The 20,068-nt window shown below is 41.3% G+C and overlaps 1 protein-coding gene across 3 annotated transcripts in view; it reads right to left on the reverse strand.

The window, feature by feature from the left end:
• The window catches only part of agla (amylo-alpha-1, 6-glucosidase, 4-alpha-glucanotransferase a), an 82,605-nt gene that overhangs the window by 23,690 nt on the left and 38,847 nt on the right, over nt 1-20,068 (reverse strand). For all 3 annotated transcript variants that reach the window (XM_033650878.2, XM_033650876.2, XM_078172871.1), the window contains 8 exons: nt 18,514-18,677; nt 18,027-18,128; nt 15,227-15,382; nt 14,891-15,041; nt 14,553-14,677; nt 11,767-11,879; nt 11,445-11,579; nt 9,429-9,559 (listed from right to left, as the gene is read on the reverse strand). In XM_033650878.2, the coding sequence (XP_033506769.2) occupies nt 9,429-9,559; nt 11,445-11,579; nt 11,767-11,879; nt 14,553-14,677; nt 14,891-15,041; nt 15,227-15,382; nt 18,027-18,128; nt 18,514-18,677 (1,077 nt within the window). The remainder of the gene's footprint in view (nt 1-9,428; nt 9,560-11,444; nt 11,580-11,766; nt 11,880-14,552; nt 14,678-14,890; nt 15,042-15,226; nt 15,383-18,026; nt 18,129-18,513; nt 18,678-20,068) is intronic.

The raw sequence follows: 20,068 nt of genomic DNA on the forward strand, positions 1-20,068 counted from the left end.
CCAAAAAGCACTACCAAGAAGAAAGATGCACCGGCAGCCTCTCCTCCTGTCGGCGATGCTATGCTAGCAGCGGAAGCTAACGTTAGCCCTCCGTGTGTTAGCGCGGAGGCAGACTTGGGCTTGACCAGAGCTCTGGGGTCCGTTTCACAAAGCAGGTTTAGTGAAAACTCAGAGTCTGTTAACCCTGAAATGAGGGAAACTCTGAGTTTTCTGTTTCAAAAAGGGAGGTAACTCAAACCAGAGAAAGAGGAGTAACTCTAGCCTGTTTCAGAGAGAGAGGTAACTTAAGCTCTCGGTCAGTTACCATAGTAACAGACTCTGTGAACCTAACCTGGTCGGGACCAGGTTTTTCTCAATGAACCTCGAGTTTCTCTCTGTCTCCACCCTCTTTCAGAGCCACACACTCCATTTGATTTCCTCATTCATTCAGTCAGCAGGCGAGTTTTGGCGTAGCCTAGTTCTGCCGTCTGTCATTAAAAAAAATCATTTAAAAAATCAGAGTCAGTATTAGAAGTCCATTAGGCACAGTAGGTGGCGACTTTTTTCACTAACATGGCATGTCCTTTTGATAACGATCCCATGGATGAAGGTGCAGCATTACTGCGCAGAGAATTAAATATTCGTCAGGAGATGGTTATCAGACCGCGCATAGATGTTTTAGCATTTCCACACAATTATCTTTTTGAGCGGTACTGTTTCACGTCACAGTCCATCATCTACATACTCAACCTAATCCGTCCTTACATTTGCAACATTACCAATCGTAGTCATGCTCTCACATCCCAGCAGATATTGTGTGTTGCGCTCATAGACTGTATAAAAATGCGCTGTGTTTCTTCGCAAATGGAAGTTTTTTGTACAATGTCGGATATGCTGAGCACTTGAATAAGGCAACTGTATGCAGGGCGGTCAGAAAAGTGTGCTCGTTTTATGGGCATCTGCCTTCTTTCTGTTGGCTGAGTAGAAGTCTGTGTTAGTTTAAATAGGCTTAATTATTTAACAGAACATGATATAGATGAGAAGACATTTATGTGTGTGAAAACAGCATTATGTTGGGGATAAAACAACTGCACAGTCAAACAGCCACTTAATATTTACTTTACAGTGTAAAACATGATCAAAATGAGGTACCCCCATGAGATTATGCTGAGCCTTACCTGTTTGAACAATGTTTTTATATTTCATCCTAAACTGCTGCCAAGTGAGGGACTGCACTTAAATGAAATAAATTAATAGGCTACCATTCAAGCAGTTTTCCCCTGTAATATTGTTGTGATTGCAAAGGACTACATTTAAACTTATGCATTCTCCCACGCCGTCTCCCTCTCTTTTGCAGCTGCAGCGGTGTTGCACTTCTTTTTGAAAACGTGTGCAAACTCGCCGTATGAGAGCATTAAGATTTCTAATTCTAGTGGGGTGAAAAACGCAGCCCTCCCCGTCCCCGTTGCCATGGTGACTCGTCGAATCGGGGCTCCATTGATGCTGGCTTTTTATAGTTGTGGTGCACGCGCTTAACTCCAGATGAAACTACTCCGAGTTGATTAAACTGATTCAAATCAGCTGTTCTGGAACCGGAAACTCAGAGTTTCCTATCTCAGAGTAGATCAACTCAGAGTTCAGGATTTGACTCAGAGTTTGTTGAACCTGTTTTGTGAAACGGACCCCTGGAAGTTATGACGGCAAACATCGCTGTTATGATGGATGAAAAGCTGGAAAAGATGGCTTATGACATTAAAACCAACATCTCCCAGAGTTTGAAAGAAGTTACCGAACGCGTCAGCGAGGCGGAGCAGGGGATCCTGGTGGTGGAGGACGCCTCGGCTGACGCCGAAAAACGTCTGCTAGCTCTGGAAAAGACAGCTAACGAGTTGAAGGAGCGTCTTCACGACTACGAAAACCGAGGCCGACGTAAAAACCTACGGGTCATAGGCCTACCGGAGAAGCTGGAGGGGACAAACGCAACAAAGTTTATGGAGACATGGATACCTCAGATCCTGCAGCTCGACACCAAAGCGGGACGCGTCAAGCTGGAAAGGGCACACAGGCTCCTCGGACCGGAGATGTCCAGGCTTCCTCGTGCCATGATTATAAGGTTTCATAACTTCAGCGACCGCCAGCGGGTGATGGATGCAGCTAGACGACTGAAAGACATCCGACTTGAGGGAGTGAGAATCCACTTTTTCCCAGATTTCGCCGCTGCAACACAGAAGAGGCGACGCGAGTACGACCAGGTGAGGAAGAAGCTGCAGAATATCGAGGGGGCTCACTACGCCATGATCTACCCTGCATCCCTGAGGATCACGGTGAATGACACTGTTAAAACTTTTCACTCTCCAGAGCAAGCCTCTGCGTTTGTTGACTCTCTTTAATGGACAGCAAATATGTAACTGAAGCCGGTAATGTCATTTTCTTTATTTAGGGTGAGGTGCTAGCTGTAGGACGACGGCTCCATCTAAAAGCACACTTTGCTTGGGGTCTTTTGAGTGGATTCAATATGGGCACCCTGGCATTTCTCATTCTCAAGTTTCAGGTATTAGAGAAATGCAGGTAGTGATTACTTATGCAATGTTTGCACACTGCCAGCCAGGCAATAATAACTGTTCTGCTTCCCTTATACAGAGGGATTTCTGTTTAATCTTATTTCATTACTCCTGTCATTTTATTTCATTTATTTAATTTTTTCACTTGCCATCAGGACTTATATAACTTAATTTACCAAATGGGCTCCTGCCCCTTTTTGTTTTCTTTTCTCTCCTCTTTTTTCTCTTCTTTTCTTCTCTATCTCCTCCTTTTGGAGAGTTAGCCTGTTGTACTTTGGTTTTCATCAGAGGTAGGGAAACTCATATATTCTTAGTCACCTTAATTTAACTAATTGTGCCAGCTCAATAAGGAGTATGCTTGCATTTAGGGATAGGCGAGGGGTCCTTCACCTTGAAGAAGGGTTTGAGCTTACCTTTTGTTTGCTTTTAAGTTTAAAGGGCCTGGTATGGTCGGTGAAGGACCTAGTGTTAGTGTTTGTAAATAGTTTTGTTTCAGGGTTGGCCACTGTTTTGTTACAAGTTTACTATGCGCTCAGTCTGGTTAGTGTATTAATATGTATGACAGTGGGGATTAGCAACAACTTAAGACATGCTAAAGTATATTTAATTTAATTTAGTTATGAGTATTCCTAGTATCAAACTTTGTACTTGGAATGTACGGGGTATTCATCACCCAGTAAAGAGAAAGAAGATTCTCACCTCTCTTAAAAAAGAAGGTGTTGAGATTGCACTATTGCAAGAAACCCACCTGGAGGATCAGGAACATCTTAAACTTAAACGAGACTGGGTCGGCGATACTTTTTTTTCATCTTACACCTCAAATAGTAGAGGAGTGTGTATTCTAATTAATAAGAGATTACCCTTTAAACTGGAATCTTGTATTAAAGACAGTAATGGACGTTACGTTATAATTAAAGGTCTACTGTATGGAAAATATATCTCAATTCTCATCATATATGCTCCACCCAATCACCCTACTGACTTTGTTACGAAGGCATTTTTGGAGTTTGCGGAACTTGAAACTGAATGTTCTATAGTAGGTGGAGATTTTAACTGTCATTTGGATCCACTTATGGATAGAATGCCGGCTGAAACTGGGGCCCCTTCAAAAAGAGCTAGAGCATTAACAGCTATATGTGATGAGTTTGGATGTGTAGACATCTGGAGAACTGTGCATCCTGATTTGAAAGAGTTCACTTTCTTCTCCAATGCTCACAAAACTAGCTCTAGAATAGACTACTTCTTTATCCCTAAGTTAATGTTATCTTCCGTGGTGTCTTGTGAAATAGGAATCATTTCTGTTTCTGATCATAGTCCAGTCTTTTTACAATTGCTGTTCAATGAAAAGCAGGGTCTCACTAACTCTTGGAGGTTTAATCCACATCTACTCAGCAACCCCAATTTTATTTCATACTTTAAGTCAGAATTTAAAATCTTTTACTCAATAAATAAAACTCCTGATATATCTCCCTCAGTGCTGTGGGAGACCTGTAAAGTGTATGCTAGGGGCTTAATTATCTCCTATACAAGGAGTAAGAAACGCAAATCTCTGGAAGCCCAAAAGAAATTAGAGGGTGAACTGTCCAATCTTGAAAAGACATATGCTAAATATCCATCTGAGGTTAATATGAAGGCAATGTTGGCCACAAGAGCATCTCTGAATTCTCTTCTTACCCATAGAGTCGAGCAAAGTATTAGATTTGCTAAACAAAGACTATATGAGTGTGGCAACAAACTGAATAAATACCTTGCAAGACTAGTAAACAGAAAGAGTGACTCCCAGACAATTTCATCTATTAAAGACACAAATGGAATTAGTAAATTTGACACAAACAACATTAATAAGGTGTTTAGAGATTTTTATAGTAAGCTCTATACTAGTGAGGAGCCCCCAGGAGTACAAGATCTGATTGATAAATTCATGTCGAAATTCACTCTACCTAAATTAACAGATGAACAAAGACAAGAACTGAATAAACCAATCATGAAACAGGAGGCTCTGGAGGCACTGCAGACCCTACAGTCAGGGAAGGCCCCGGGCCCTGACGGCCTTAGCTGTGAATTTTATAAAGAATTTAAGTCAGAACTTATGGACCCATTTCTCGAGATGCTAAATGATGCCTTTGTTAAAGGATCCTTACCTAGGTCCCTCACTGAAGCTAATATCAGTCTCATACTTAAAAAGGGGAAGTCAGCTGATGAATGTCCATTGTATCGTCCTATTAGCCTCCTAAATGTTGATTTTAAAATACTTTCTAAAATACTAGCACGACGCCTTGAGAAAGTTCTTCCCTCCATTATTAATGTTGATCAGACAGGATTTGTTGCTGGTAGGAACTCTCGTAATAACATGAGAAGGCTGTTAAATGTAATCCAACTATCACATCAGCAGAAACTGGCCAGCATGGTGATAGGTCTAGATGCTGAAAAGGCCTTTGACAGAGTCGAATGGCCTTTTCTTTTTTCTGTTCTTGACACTTTCGGGCTAGGAGGCACGTTCTGCAGTTGGGTTAAACTATTATATAACAGACCACTAGCAGCTGTTCGGATTAATGGGCAGAGCTCTTCTTATTTCTCCCTGGGCAGGGGGACCAGGCAGGGGTGCCCGTTGTCCCCACTGCTGTTCGCGATGGTTATAGAGCCCCTCGCAGAGGCTATAAGGAACAGCCCGGATATTACTGGAGTTTCTGCTGGTGGAAAAGATCACAAAATAGCCTTATACGCTGACGATATCTTGCTTTTTATAACTAATCCACAGACATCTGTACCAGCTGTTTTGGAAGTAATACGCCAATTTAGTGAATTCTCAGGGTACAAAATTAATTTTTCAAAATCTGAGGTTATGCCTCTGGGCAACCTGTGTCGCCCTACTTCATCTCCATTTAAATGGTCACCTCAAGGTTTTAATTACCCCGTCGCTAGACACACTGTACAAGGCTAATTTTGAACCTCTCCTAAAACGCATTAAAGACGACTGAGATAGGTGGGTATCTCTACCATTGTCTATGCTGGGGAGGGTCGCCTTGCTCAAAATGAACATTTTGCCGAGACTCCTTTATCATTTTCAGATGGTCCCTATCTTACTTAATAATAAAACTATTAGGAGGGTTAACAGCTGTTTCAGCACATTCATTTGGAACAAAAAGAAACCATAGCTATAGATGTCTGTGGAGAAGGGCGGCTTAGCTGTCCCTAATGTTAGACTTTATCAGCTGGCTGCACAGCTTCATTACATAGCCGATTGGATTAATGATGACCCGGAATCGGTGTGGCTAGATCTAGAAACGCTCAACGCAGGTCGCCCCTTACCAAGTCTGTTATTTGCCCTAGACTTAAAGAAAATTAAGAGGGTTACGGTTAATAATGTCATAATTAAAACAAGTCTGCAAGCCTGGCAAGCAATAAGAAAGCTGGAAGGTCATACAAATACACTGTCTCTTCTAGCTCCTGTATACTGTAACATTGATTTTGCCCCAGCTTGCCCAGATGGTGGGTTTAACATCTGGAGAGACAGAGGGATATTAACACTGGGGCATTTATTTCATAAAGGAGTGATGAGTGTGTGGAATAATGATCTTGATCTCACAATGGATGAAACAACATGGGCAGAAATTTGGCAATTAGCAAAGGAGATCTCTATATGTAACAGAACCAGAGAGAGCCAGTTTAGGATATTGCATCGCTTACCGATTACCCCTCAGCTGAGACATAAAATGAACCCAAGATTGACAGAAATGTGCTCGAAGTGTCATGTGGAGGTGGGGAGTTATATGCACTGTGTTTGGTCATGCGTGCATATTGAAGGGTACTGGGGTGAAGTTATTGATAAACTCAATTTGATTTTTGATGTCCACCTTAAACCTGGGCCTGAGGTTCTGCTCCTTGGCTTACCTAGCCTCCAGATTAAAGGCTCCTATCAAAGAAGGCTGTTCAATATTCTTACATTTGCTGCCCGGAAAAATATACTGTTTAAATGGATTGATAATACACCTCCTACAATTATAGGATGGCATAAACTGATATTTGAGTTAATACCAATGGAATATTTAACATACAGATTCAAATGTAAAACGGCAGTTTTCTTTAGGACTTGGACCCCCTTCTTTAGATATGTTGGTAAAAGACTCACAAATATTATCTTAAAGGGAATGATTGACTGCAATACTGTTAACTGGCAAGATGACATCTTTGGGTCATAGGGTCAGACTTCTACTTGCTTGGTGATCAATGGTCCAACTAGGCTACTTAAGGAGGTCTTTCCTTTAGTTAACACTCATATATTAGATATGATCAATATATCCTTATTAACAGGCTATGTACCACAGTCTTTTAAGGTAGCTGTAATTAAACCTCTACTAAAAAAGCCCACCCTGGATCCAGAGGTGTTAGCCAACTATAGACCAATATCTAATCTTCCCTTTATGTCAAAGATCCTTGAGAAAGTAGTCGCAGACCAGCTGTGTGATTTTCTCCATGATAATAATTTATTTGAGGAATTTCAGTCAGGATTTAGAGTGCATCATAGCACTGAGACAGCACTAGTTAAAATTACAAATGACCTTCTGATTGCTTCAGACAAAGGACTTGACCATCAAATTCTACTGCAGAGACTGGATCACTTAATTGGCCTAAAAGGTTCTGCACTAAGCTGGTTTAAATCTTATTTATCTGATCGTTTTCAGTTTGTTGACGTTCATAATGAATCATCCTTACGTACCAAAGTTTGTTTTGGAGTTCCGCAAGGTTCTGTGCTCGGACCAATCCTATTTACTCTATATATGCTTCCTTTAGGTAACATCATTAGAAATCACTCTATAAATTTCCATTGTTATGCGGATGATACTCAGATGTATTTATCGATGAAGCCAGAAGAAAGTAATCAATTAACTAAACTCCATAACTGCTTTAAAGACATAAAAACTTGGATGAGCACCAATTTCCTGATGTTAAATTCAGACAAAACTGAAGTTATTGTTCTTGGCCCCAAACAACTCAGAGACTCTTTATCTGATGACATAGTTTCTCTAGATGGCATTGCTCTGGCCTCTAGCACTACCGTAAGAAACCTCGGAGTAATATTTGATCAAGATTTGTCTTTTAATTCTCATTTAAAACAAACCTCACGGACTGCATTTTTTCATCTGCATAATATTGCGAAAATTAGGCCTATCCTGACCCGAAAAGATGCAGAAAAATTGGTCCACGCTTTTGTTACCTCTAGGCTGGATTACTGTAACTCTCTATTATCAGGTAGTTCTAGTAAGTCCTTAAAAACTCTCCAGCTAATTCAGAATGCAGCAGCACGTGTACTAACAGGAACTAAGAAACGAGATCATATTTCTCCTGTTTTAGCTTCTCTGCACTGGCTCCCTGTAAAATCCAGAATTGAATTTAAAATCCTACTGTTAACTTATAAAGCTCTAAATGGTCAAGCTCCATCATATCTTAGTGAGCTCATAGTGCCATATTATCCCACCAGAACACTGCGCTCTGAGAACGCAGGGTTACTCGTGGTCCCTAAAGTCTCCAAAAGTAGATCAGGAGCCAGAGCCTTCAGCTATCAGGCTCCTCTCCTGTGGAATCATCTTCCTGTTACGGGGGAGGCAGACACCGTCTCCACATTTAAGACTAGACTTAAGACTTTCCTCTTTGATAAAGCTTATAGTTAGGGCTGGCTCAGGCTTGCCCTGTACCAGCCCCTAGTTAGGCTGACTTAGGCCTAGTCTGCCGGAGGACCCCCCTATAATACATCGGGCACCTTCTCTCCTTCTCTCTCTCTCTCGTATTCTATTACTGCATCTTGCTAACTCGGCCATTCTGGATGTCACTAACTCGGCTTCTTCTCCGGAGCCTTTGTGCTCCACTGTCTCTCAGATTAACTCATATCGCAGCGGTGCCTGGACAGCGTGACGTGTGTGGTTGTGCTGCTGCCGTGGTCCTGCCAGATGCCTCCTGCTGCTGCTGCCATCATTAGTCATACTTCTACTGTTATTATACACATATGACTATTGTCACACATGTATACTGCCAGATATTAATACATACTTTCAACATATTGTACCACAGTAGCCAGAACTATAACTATAATATTATTACTTTCAATAATGTTGTTGTAACCTACTGTCATTACCTGCATCTCTCTCTCTGTCTCTCTCTCTGTCTCATTGTGTCATGCGGATTACTGTTAATTTATTATGCTGATCTGTTCTGTACGACATCTATTGCACGTCTGTCCGTCCTGGAAGAGGGATCCCTCCTCAGTTGCTCTTCCTGAGGTTTCTACCGTTTTTTTTCCCCGTTAAAGGGTTTTTTTTGGGGAGTTTTTCCTTATCCGCTGAGAGGGTCATAAGGACAGAGGGATGTCGTATGCTGTAAAGCCCTGTGAGGCAAATTGTGATTTGTGATATTGGGCTTTATAAATAAAATTGATTGATTAATTGATTGATGGTCATTTATTTATTACTCATATTTTGTCTTATGAAATTTGTTAGAAAATTTTAGTACTTTTTGAAAGCATGCATCCTTTTTTCACTTATTTCTCTCAAGACTGTTGGTTGTTGCATCACTGTCAATTGTAATTGTAATGGACTGAGCGCTCCTATATGTGCATATGTTTATATGGGTGCTATGACACCTCCCACCGTATACCTGTACACCTGTCCTAGCAGGTAGTGGGCTATGTATCTTATGTCAAAGATTTCAGTAAGATGTGTAATTTCCGTGGCCATTGTTTGTTTGTTTGTAATGTTTGTTTTGTATGTTTATTGGAAAATTGTAATAAAAATATCTATAAAAAAAAAAAAAAAAAAGATTGTTATAGTTATCTGTCCTTAGTTTGTTTCCGTATACTGTATACTTAATGAACTGGTCTAACTGTTGTGTAACTACCTTGCAGTCCAGCATATTTGAGGCTCTCCCATCCTGGGATACTGTAACAGCCTCCACCATCTTCTTGTTCTTCTGAGTCGCAGCGGAACAGCAGGACATTCATGTCTGCTAACGTCAGCTTAGACATCAGCCTGTAAAACACACACACAGCTTTAAAATCCACACTTCATATATGCGGCTTTATCAAAATTGATACAGCAGAACCAAACCAGGGATATTGTTTTTTTTTATTCCATTTATTCTTCTTCCTTGCCAAAACCTATCATCTACATTACCCACAACTCAGTGGCTAATAATTTGGTCGGAAATTGGGGTGTGTTACACAAGTAGCAGCTATTCCTATTCATAAGTTTCTTCTTGGACTGCTTCCTTTTTTAAAAAAAGATATTTTGGGGGGCATTTTAGCCTTTAATCGATAGGACAGACAAGCGTGAAAGGGGGAGAGAGAGAGAGAGAGAGAGGGCGTGGCACGCAGCAAAGGGCCATGGGCTGGAGTCGAACCCGGGCCGCTGCGGCTACAGCCTTGTACATGGCAAGTTATTGTCTTTGCTCCCGGGACTTATTCCAGTAACTGTCCCTCAAGTACACACTGACCTGGGAAAAAGGGTGTTCAACTATGCTACTCCGTCAGCTTGGAATCAGTTCCAAGATTACCTGAATCTTCTGGAGTTGGTCTTATTGTGGGGACTGTGCGTAACAGCTGTCTTTCACACACTGTCCATAACAATAACTATGTCAGGTAACAAACTTTGTCGGGCCTGGGTTAGGTTCGGACTTAAAAATCAGAAAGTCTGTCGGGTTCGGGCCGGGCTCGGTTATAATTGTCTCAAACTCAGGTCGGGCTTGGTCAGGAAAATGCAGCCTGAGCCGCGCTCTAGTGTGCTCACCTGTGTGTGCACATGTGTCTGCGGGTGCGGCATCGGGGCCGAACTCCGCCGTGGGCGATACAGAGAGCAGAGGAGAATTGTAAACGCGCGACCATGTAGAGACAGAAATGACATGCCGTCGCATAAACAATATAAGTCATCATGTGTGCCACATAATCGTTTGCATAATCGTGCTTTCAATTTTGACAAAAATAATCGTGATTAGGATTTTTTCAAGCAGCCCTAGTATAGACCTCTTCTACAGGAAAGGTAACCTTAAATGACTTCTGTTGTGATGTGGCGCTATTTAGAAAAAAATAAATAAATAAAATTAACTTGACCTTCAAGGGGGGGCGGAGGGTGTTGTTATAACGATGTATATATAATGGTAGGGGAAACACTGAACTATGTACACAAGAAATTTGTGAGATATCGCATTCACAAGAATGAGACGGATGCAAGGTCACACTGACCTTGACTTTTGACCTATGACTCCAAATCAAATCAGGTCATCACTGAGTCCAAGTTGAAAACATTCTCTAAAAGTGTTCTTAAGATATCGTGTTCACAAGAATAAGAAGCCAAGGTCACAGTGACACTGACCTTTAAACTATGACCACCAAAATCTAATCAGTTCATCACTGAGTCCAAGGGGACATTTGAGCCAAATTTGAGGAAATTCCCTCAAGGCGTTCATAAGATATTGTGTTCACGAAAATGAGACTTACAAGTGTACATAGGGACGTACGGACAGGCAACCCAAAAACATAATGCCTCAAACTATGGCCATTGCTGGTGCGGAGGTATAATAAAAAATAAAGTATAAAACTTTACTTTTACTTTTCTGAATAGTAGTCTTCAGACCTAACTGAAGTTGACTAAAATGACATCACTTGATGACATTTCTCAGATTGTGTGCAGCTCCCTCTTGAGATACTAAAGGCTTTATACCACTTGTTTCACATGTGCAGTAGTGCTCAGATCCCCACAAAGTCTGTGGAGTTTCCTTTTAAAGTTGAGTAACTGTTCGACTCTCATCTATCATTATTTATTTCATTCTTAAAGGATGCTAAAATCTGTTCTTCCAGTAAAAGACAGAGAACCTGTCATGTATCATTAGGGCATGAGCAGCATGCACATGTGTACTTACTGCGCCAAGGGTTTCTGCAGTGCTTCGGGTGGGTTGTCATCTGCCACACTGCCTTTCCTGTACTTTGGGCTGAACTGTGAAAGGTAATACCTCAACACCCCTGCCAACTTCTGGGCCTTGGGGTCCAAACTAACCCTGTGAAGAAGAGAGAGAATCACAGAAAATTGTGTGATTGTGACATTTTGTGATTTATCAAAATGTACAATGCTAATAAATAAGGTTTTGATACACTAAGAACACAATGTTTCTTCAATGATAATGCAGATACTGTACTGATTTTACTTTGGTGGTGAGGTTTTGTGTAGGTCCATATGTAGTTTACCTGAAGGCGATGACGCTGCCAGGTGTCAACTTCTGAAAGATGATTTCCTGCACAAACTCTGATCTTCCTTTAGATGTAACTCCAGCTTGCTTCACCACTGTGCTCTCCTGCAACTATACACACACACATATATATATATATATACATATACACACACACATATATACATACATATATATATGTATGTGTATATATATATATATATATATATATATATACACACACACACACACACACACATAAATAAAATATATACATTAGGGATGCTACAGTGAGTAAATGTTTCCACTGGTTAATTAACTCGTGACAATGCCAGTGTTACTGATTACATCAGACATTTTACAAAAAAATATATCAGTTGACAATGCTCAGTTTCAGTAGATATTGTAATTCATGTGATCTGAGAGAAAACTACTCCTGCAGGCTTTACAAAATTTAGCCCATGACACAAGACTTTGGCCAATCATTGGCTGTTCTGCAAATGCAGATGTGTCCGGGAGGCAGACACCGTCTCCACATTTAAGACTAGACTTAAGACTTTCCTCTTTGATAAAGCTTATAGTTAGGGCTGGCTCAGGCTTGCCCTGTACCAGCCCCTAGTTAGGCTGACTTAGGCCTAGTCTGCCGGAGGACCCCCCTATAATACACCGGGCACCTTCTCTCCCTCTCTCTCTCTCTCTCTCTCTCTCTCTCTCTCTCTCTCTCTCTCTCGCTCTCTCATTCTATTACTGCATCTTGCTAACTCGCCATTCTGGATGTCACTAACTCGGCTTCTTCTCCGGAGCCTTTGTGCTCCACTGTCTCTCAGATTAACTCATATCGCAGCGGTGCCTGGACAGCATGACGTGTGTGGTTGTGCTGCTGCCGTGGTCCTGCCAGACGCCTCCTGCTGCTGCTGCCATCATTAATCATTAGTCATACTTCTACTGTTATTATACACATGACTATTGTCACACATGTATACTGCCAGATATTAATACATACTTTCAACATATTGTACCACAGTAGCCAGAACTATAACTATAATATTATTACTTTCAATAATGTTGTTGTAAGCTACTGTCATTACCTGCATCTCTCTCTCTCTCTCTCTCTCTCTCTCTCTCTCTGTCTCACTGTGTCATGCGGATTACTGTTAATTTATTATGCTGATCTGTTCTGTACGACATCTATTGCACGTCTGTCCGTCCTGGAAGAGGGATCCCTCCTCAGGTGCTCTTCCTGAGGTTTCTACCGTTTGTTTTTCCCCGTTAAAGGGTTTTTTTTGGGGAGTTTTTCCTTATCCACTGCGAGGGTCATAAGGACAGAGGGATGTCGTATGCTGTAAAGCCCTGTGAGGCAAATTGTGATTTGTGATATTGGGCTTTATAAATAAAATTGAATTGAATTGAATTGTACATGTTCCAGATGGCAAAAGCCTAGTTCAGTGGTGGAAAACCATGCGGAAAAGTTGCTATTCCAGCACCGGCGACTGCCTACACTGTGAAGCAACCCAATACAGGAATATGGACTTGTCAAAAAGAGTCTAAAATAGAGTCTGACAATAAACAAAATAAAACACGTGTCAATATCAGCAAAGTGCTTCAGAGAGGGACCGAAAATATTGCTAATAGTTTAGCCTTCAGCTAACCATAGCTGAAGGCTCACAGCTGCAGCTTATTGAAGTCCATGTTGATGTAGCTAACTAGAGTTTCAAACCCCACAGTATGCTATCTCAAAGGGTTTTACAGGCACAGATCTTAAGTCAGTGGCTCAAGCAACTTGAATTCAGCAGGTGGACATCCTGACTCCCCACAGAATAAGCAAACCTTTTATTGCATTTGCATAGGAGGAGGGCGTATTCCAAAATTCTGTTTGTTTTTTCTTTTGTTTTCCAGAAACCTGCATACCACAGCTTTAACTGGCGAAACACTAGCTGACTTGTATCATGAAATAGTCACATGAAATGCAATGTGCTTGCCAGTGAGATTAGCACTACTGCTATCACTCATCAAAAATGGGTCTACACAACAAGACAATGGTCATTTTCAACATTTGTTGACAGCGGATCAGTTTGAAATATTGCAGGGAGTGATGGAAAAGTCAGGAGCAGCCACAGTGAGCTGTTAGATGGAGTGCTGCAGGTGAAAGGCTGCAAACCTTCAATTTCTTAGTGATGTAACTCCTTTCCTCTTTTAACATTATCAGGTTACCTATTACCACTGGGCTTAATTCAAAGTATTGCCAATGGGCACTTTTGCTTTTTGCTTTGCCACCAAATCCTTCATCTAAATCCACTACTGTCTTGTTGGTTAACCCTCATTTCTCTTGTCATGTGATTAGTGAAATCTGACTCCTGCTACTGTGTCCTGTGACTGCTGCTGCAGCTGTATGGAGCAGAATCTTGCAGTTTATAGTTGTAGTTTCTGTCAGTGTTGGCAGTAGCAGAGTAATGTAATGTAACAGGTAGATGCTTGAACACAATGTAACCATGGTACACCGACCACTGCACCAAGCTTAAAAGAAAACATAAATATATATATATATATATATACACACACACACACACACACATACATATATATATATATATATATATATATATATATATATATATATATATGTATGTATGTATATATACATACATTTACACACACACACTCACATATATATATATATATATATATATATATATATATATATACATATACATATACACGTATACTGTATATTCTATTGTTTTGCTTAATTATTTCAGTAATACACAGAATTACCATGATCCTAAAAATGATCACAGCAATACTTACCGATATATGCTCCTTTATTTCTACAGTGTATTCTAGCATGCCATTGATGTAGCCACCATCCTTCTTATAACTCCCAGCATGCCTTTCCACTGTCCTTGCCTCCAGCACCACTTCCTCTATCTTCCCTTGAGAGACAGACAGAGAGGGAGAGAGATAGTCTCAGCACTGGGAGGATTTATTGGAAACCTGGTTTCCACTCTTTAACAAACCCATGCATGAGGTAAGGTACTGACACAGTGTGAGGAAAGTACAAGACTACAAAGATAATGCAGCAAAAATCTTCAGATAGACAGACTGACGTGATTTATAATACAAAGGTAGTAATGTTTTCATCATACCAGGTATGAACATGGGTGGGACTTTGGTGTCGTACTGGTGGGTTTTGGGATTCCAGAAGGCTGTCCTGCACACTGCCACCACAGACTGGTGTGTGCTGGGACAGTGTCGCGTAATTGCAACAATATCTGCATCAACCTGGTCTACATACACCTGGAGAGGAAGATGATTAGAGATTTAAGATGAAGACTTAAGAGGGAACTATCAAACCTTTTCAGTCATACTGCATTCCTTGTTTACTTTAAAAACCTTTAATAGATTGCAGAGTGGGCTGAAACTGTTTGTAGTGTGAGCTAATGTTTCAGTATATTAACACACATACAAAATCCTCATGGTACCTGTATGAATCCCTGGGCAGCCAGTTCATGGTGCAGCTTGTTGAGGGCCAGTTTTCCAGCTATGATGCCAGTCCTGAATCCAACCTCACCAGTGGAGGTGGGGGATGCTGAGGGGTTCCACTTGGGGTAAAAACGCTCCTCTTTCACCACAGAGATCTACGCGCGCACGCACGCACGCACGTACGCACACGCACACGCACACACACACACACACACACACACACACCAAGCACTGTCAAGATTGTCTGTTAATCTACTAGATGTAGATGATAGATTTCGTCACCCTATGCAACACAGTTAGTACTGGGGAATCAGTGTTTTTTGAGTTCAGTTCAAATTAATATCAATTCTAAGGAAATACTTGTTTTCAAATCTTCTGTGAGTAGAAGAACACCAGGCTAAAATGATGGTGTGAAAATCCAGACCTGTGCACAAACGGAAAGCAAAGATACATGTGACACTCTAGTGGGCCTTTTCCACTGTCACTTTTGGCAGTGCTGAGTCAAGCTGTACTGTGCTAATTCTTGTTTCCATTATCAGTTTAGATGCGCTGTGCCAAGACAAGCTGCACCAAAAGCAGGGCCACTCCCAATGACCCCCCTTCTGAAACAAGCAGTGTGTGATGGAAGAGTCAACTCACCTCTCTCTGCAGGAGACCAGAGAGAAGGGCGTTTTTAAAAGTCTCTGTGTGTTCAGCTCTTAGTACTTCTGTAGTTTCTAACTGAATCTCTGTTGTTTGGAGTTTAGTTTCTCTCCTGCATCCTGTTTTTACTTTAGATATCTGCTTTATTTTAATGTTTTATGTTCTCTATCAGCCGTATTACAAGTTGTGTGAAATTACTGCTTGAAAACTCAACAATTCCTTATTTTGCTGCTTCACAATAAAAGTTTTTTACAACAATAATTATTGTGAAGAATCTTTAGGAAACGGAATGTGTTTATCACTGAATTAGCAGAACTTTGTTAGCAGCTTTTCTACAATTAAAGGGAAATTTCGGTTTATTTCAACCCGTCTCCTATCGTCCTAAATTTGTTTCTAGTGACTAGTGACATAGAAATAATAGTTAGCATGTTAGCCGTTAGCCTAGATAGAGTCGTAGCATCAGACCTGTTAAAACTTAATTGAACGGGCATCCTTTCAAGTGCAAAGTTAGTCCACTAAACAAGCTTTTTCTCCACAAAGACCGCCTCATATCGTTAGGATAAATGTCAGAGAACATATAGAAAACGACATCTAAACGGGTTGTCTTACCTTACCGGTGTGGTGCCATGTTTGCTGTTTACCATTTAGCTAAGGCTGCAACCGGTCCCATTCCTTGCAACAGAGGTATTCCTCTTCTGTGGGCATTGGGGTACAGCATTCACAGGTAACGTTACACCACTGATCTCCAGAGCTAAAGCCTTCCAGAAGCCATTCCTCCATGCTAACTATTATTTCTATGTCACTAGTGACTTGAAACAAATTTAGGACGATAGGAGACGGGTTGAAATAAACCGAAATTTCCCTTTAAGATAAGCCTGATAATAAGGCAGGGAGGAAGAGTGAAATCAGAAACAGCCACAGTGAGATGTTGATGAAGAGCTGCAGACAGTAGGCTCTTACTGCACCAACAGCTCACCTCCAACAGGTAAACTTCTTTTACCTGCCCCGCTGTGTGATGAAAAACACTTGCAGCAAAAATAACAGGAGATGCAAATGAATTAAGAAGGTTAATTAAGTTCTGTAAATAAGGTTGAAGCTAAGGTTAAAATCCGGCCAGCCTTTATTTTGGTGGTCCCATTGATCCTATGGGACATTATTTTGATGCCCTCTCCTGGCAGAAACATAATGAAGCAGAAAAGTTTGAGAACAATGAAGGGACGACATGCAACCTTGTTCTACAAATATTAAGCTCTTCTTTCTAGTATAGTTAAGTGCCTGGCTGCAATGGGAACAAGGTACTGTGTCATTTAATATTTCATGATTTTTGTGTGGTGACATGTGTTTTAACTGACTCAACAGTAAGTGAGTGTTTAAATTCAAATGTATCACTGTTGTAGCAGTCATGCTAAAAATAGCTGCGGGCTTCATAAAACATCGGTAACATCACAGTGATACTGTCTTTCTTGTTTCATGTGTGTTTAAAGTTTGATATTGTAATGTATGCTTGTATATGTATTTGATATAGTATTTATGGATTATGGTTATGTTTGCACATGGGTAACAGCTAATTTTATTTATTTGTGTGTGCTTGGTAGCTCATACAGTGTTTTCTGGAGAAAAGGTGTTTTGAAGAAAGAAGGTGTTTCAGAAGGAAGTGTTACAGGCCGGAATCAAACCCGGGACGCTGCAGCAAGGATGGAGCCTTTATACATGGGGCGCCTGCTCTATCCACTTAGCCACTGACACCCCAGCCCATGGCTTTAAAACGTCATCACTCAAGACAAGCCGTCATTAGTTAAAGACACAACTTCAAGTGGGTAGCCCTGCTGAGATGGAAATGCAAATCTCTGCCGCACTGGGCTGACAGCCCAAACCAAACCAAGCTAAGCCAAGCCAGTTATTGAAAAGGGGAATAGCTCTACACCTAGCTTTTAAAGCTACAGACGTCACAACTTCAGAGAAAATAAAGCGGCATTATCCATATTTATATATTTGCAATAAATAAGCCAATATTGGGGCATTTCTGTTTATTAAACATACAAAACAAGCCATAAATATGGTTAAATGTTACAAAATACTGTTAAGCTATTCATCAGATGATAGTAATAGCTTTTGTGTGTGTGTGTGTGTGTCTGTGTCTGTGTGTGTGTAACTAACCTGATGTGGCACTAATTCATCATATCCTCTGGTGGAACCAGTGGCACAGCAGGCCATAGACACTATTGCAGAGCTGGGGAGGGAGTCCAGTGCTGAACGTAACTATATGACAGAAGAGAGGCAAACACATGCAATTACTGTGTACACCTGACATCTGGATAGAGCCTGTTACATTTGACCACAGTGATCTCCTCACAATTTCTTTTTTCATCAGAAAATTTTGGCCATTATGTCATATCTTACTTTATGCTTCTTTGAGTAGGTAAAAGTGGAAAAAGTAGTAACAGAAGGAAGACTACTCAATTTTTATACACTAAAGGAATTATGAGAACTTAATCAGGTAAGAGAAAACCTCAACAATTACATTCTAGGAGAGACAAACTGTTTTTTTTGTTCATGTAAAAAGGATAATGCACACTGAAGCAAATGGTTATCAGCATCTTGAGTCACTCCACTCCATTCTAACCTGACCCTGACATAGACCCACCTGTATAGGACACTCATTGTCATGAGTTACATCAAGAAACATGGCATGGGCGATGGAGGGCATCAGTGGCCGCAGACTGGGCTGAACAAAAGCTCCAACTGGCTCACCTCCGTAACGATAGACCAGCCGTCCCTCTTCATGGCTGTCACCAGCTGACATGGCCTCTATGAACAGGGTGGGGGGTAAGGAAAAGTTTATGAGACAAAGGAGGACAGTTTTCAAAACACAATCCATACTGCTGCAGCACTGTACATGAGTTCACACATTCAAGCGCACTGTAGTGCAACTCCAGGCCACATTCCAAACTGACAATGCAGTTTAGTAAATACATTTAGTAAATACATTTAGGACAAATGTTCATCAATGTATGGACTAAGCTCACAGGCATGACTGTTCCAAAATTGTCCCTGCTTTCTAAATTGTTTTAGATGTTAAATTCAACAACATATCTAGCATTATATCCGCCACTACATATCACATTAGAATGTTACAGAATTATGATTGGTATCTGCACTTTAGGGCTTGGCTGGCCAAAACCCCCATAAAATCAACTTGAAGGTGCCACCATGTAGGCTCCTGTGTACCCTAATGCCCACCCATAGACAGTCTAAATCTGGGTGTGCTGACCCCTGGCATTATAGACTGGCTCCAGGGATGTGGAACGTCACCACACTGCTGGGGAAGGAACTGGAGTTGATGCAGGAGGTGGAGCGGTACCAGCTATAGTTGGGCTCACATCCACGTATAGTACTGGTTCTGGAACCAAACTGCTGCAGAGGGGCTGGTCTCCCGCCTTTTCTGGAGTTGACCAGGGTGAGAGGCCATGGGCTCTATGCAACTGCGAGTTGCTGGGGGGGAAGTCTCTTAGTGTTTGTGCTTATGCACCAAGCAGCAGTTCAGGGTGGGTGGTTAAGGGTGGTTGCGGCTCAGTGAAAAGCGGTCAGTACCTGAGTACCTGGTCTGAGGCCAAGGTGCAACAGTGGACTTAACCCTCTGGGGTTGTAGAGAGGTTACTTCCCCAAATGAAAGTTCAAGTATGTCAGGGTCTTGTTCATGAATTAAGTAAAAATTGACTAGACAGGCAGATTGGCCCAGCATCAGTGGTCCTGCGGGTGTTGTGACAGACCCTTGTGGTGAAGAAGGAGCTGAGCCAGCAGGTGAAGTTCTTGATTTACTGGTCCATCTATGTTCCGAACCTCACCTATGTTTATGAGCTTTGGCTAGTGACCAAAATAATGAGACTGCAGATACAAGCAGCTGGATGGATGAGGGATGGATGGATGGATGGATGGATGGATGAAAATGTGTTTAAATATGCAAACAGGTGGAAAAAAGGGAAAAAACTGAATAAATGAGAGGAAAAAAAAACCCAAAACAAATGCAGATGCTTCCATATGGGGAATGAGAGCTCACTGAATGGCTTGATGAATATGAAATGATGTGAATCACATGCTATAGCCTTCACAGTCATCACAAGTCTTTGAAGAATGCTGTTCAGCTCTCCAATAAAGTACAATGCACTTGGAGAATCACTGACAAAAGAACTGAAGCTGTT

This window comes from Epinephelus lanceolatus, chromosome 12, assembly GCF_041903045.1.
Source record: "Epinephelus lanceolatus isolate andai-2023 chromosome 12, ASM4190304v1, whole genome shotgun sequence".
NCBI lineage: Eukaryota > Metazoa > Chordata > Actinopteri > Perciformes > Serranidae > Epinephelus > Epinephelus lanceolatus.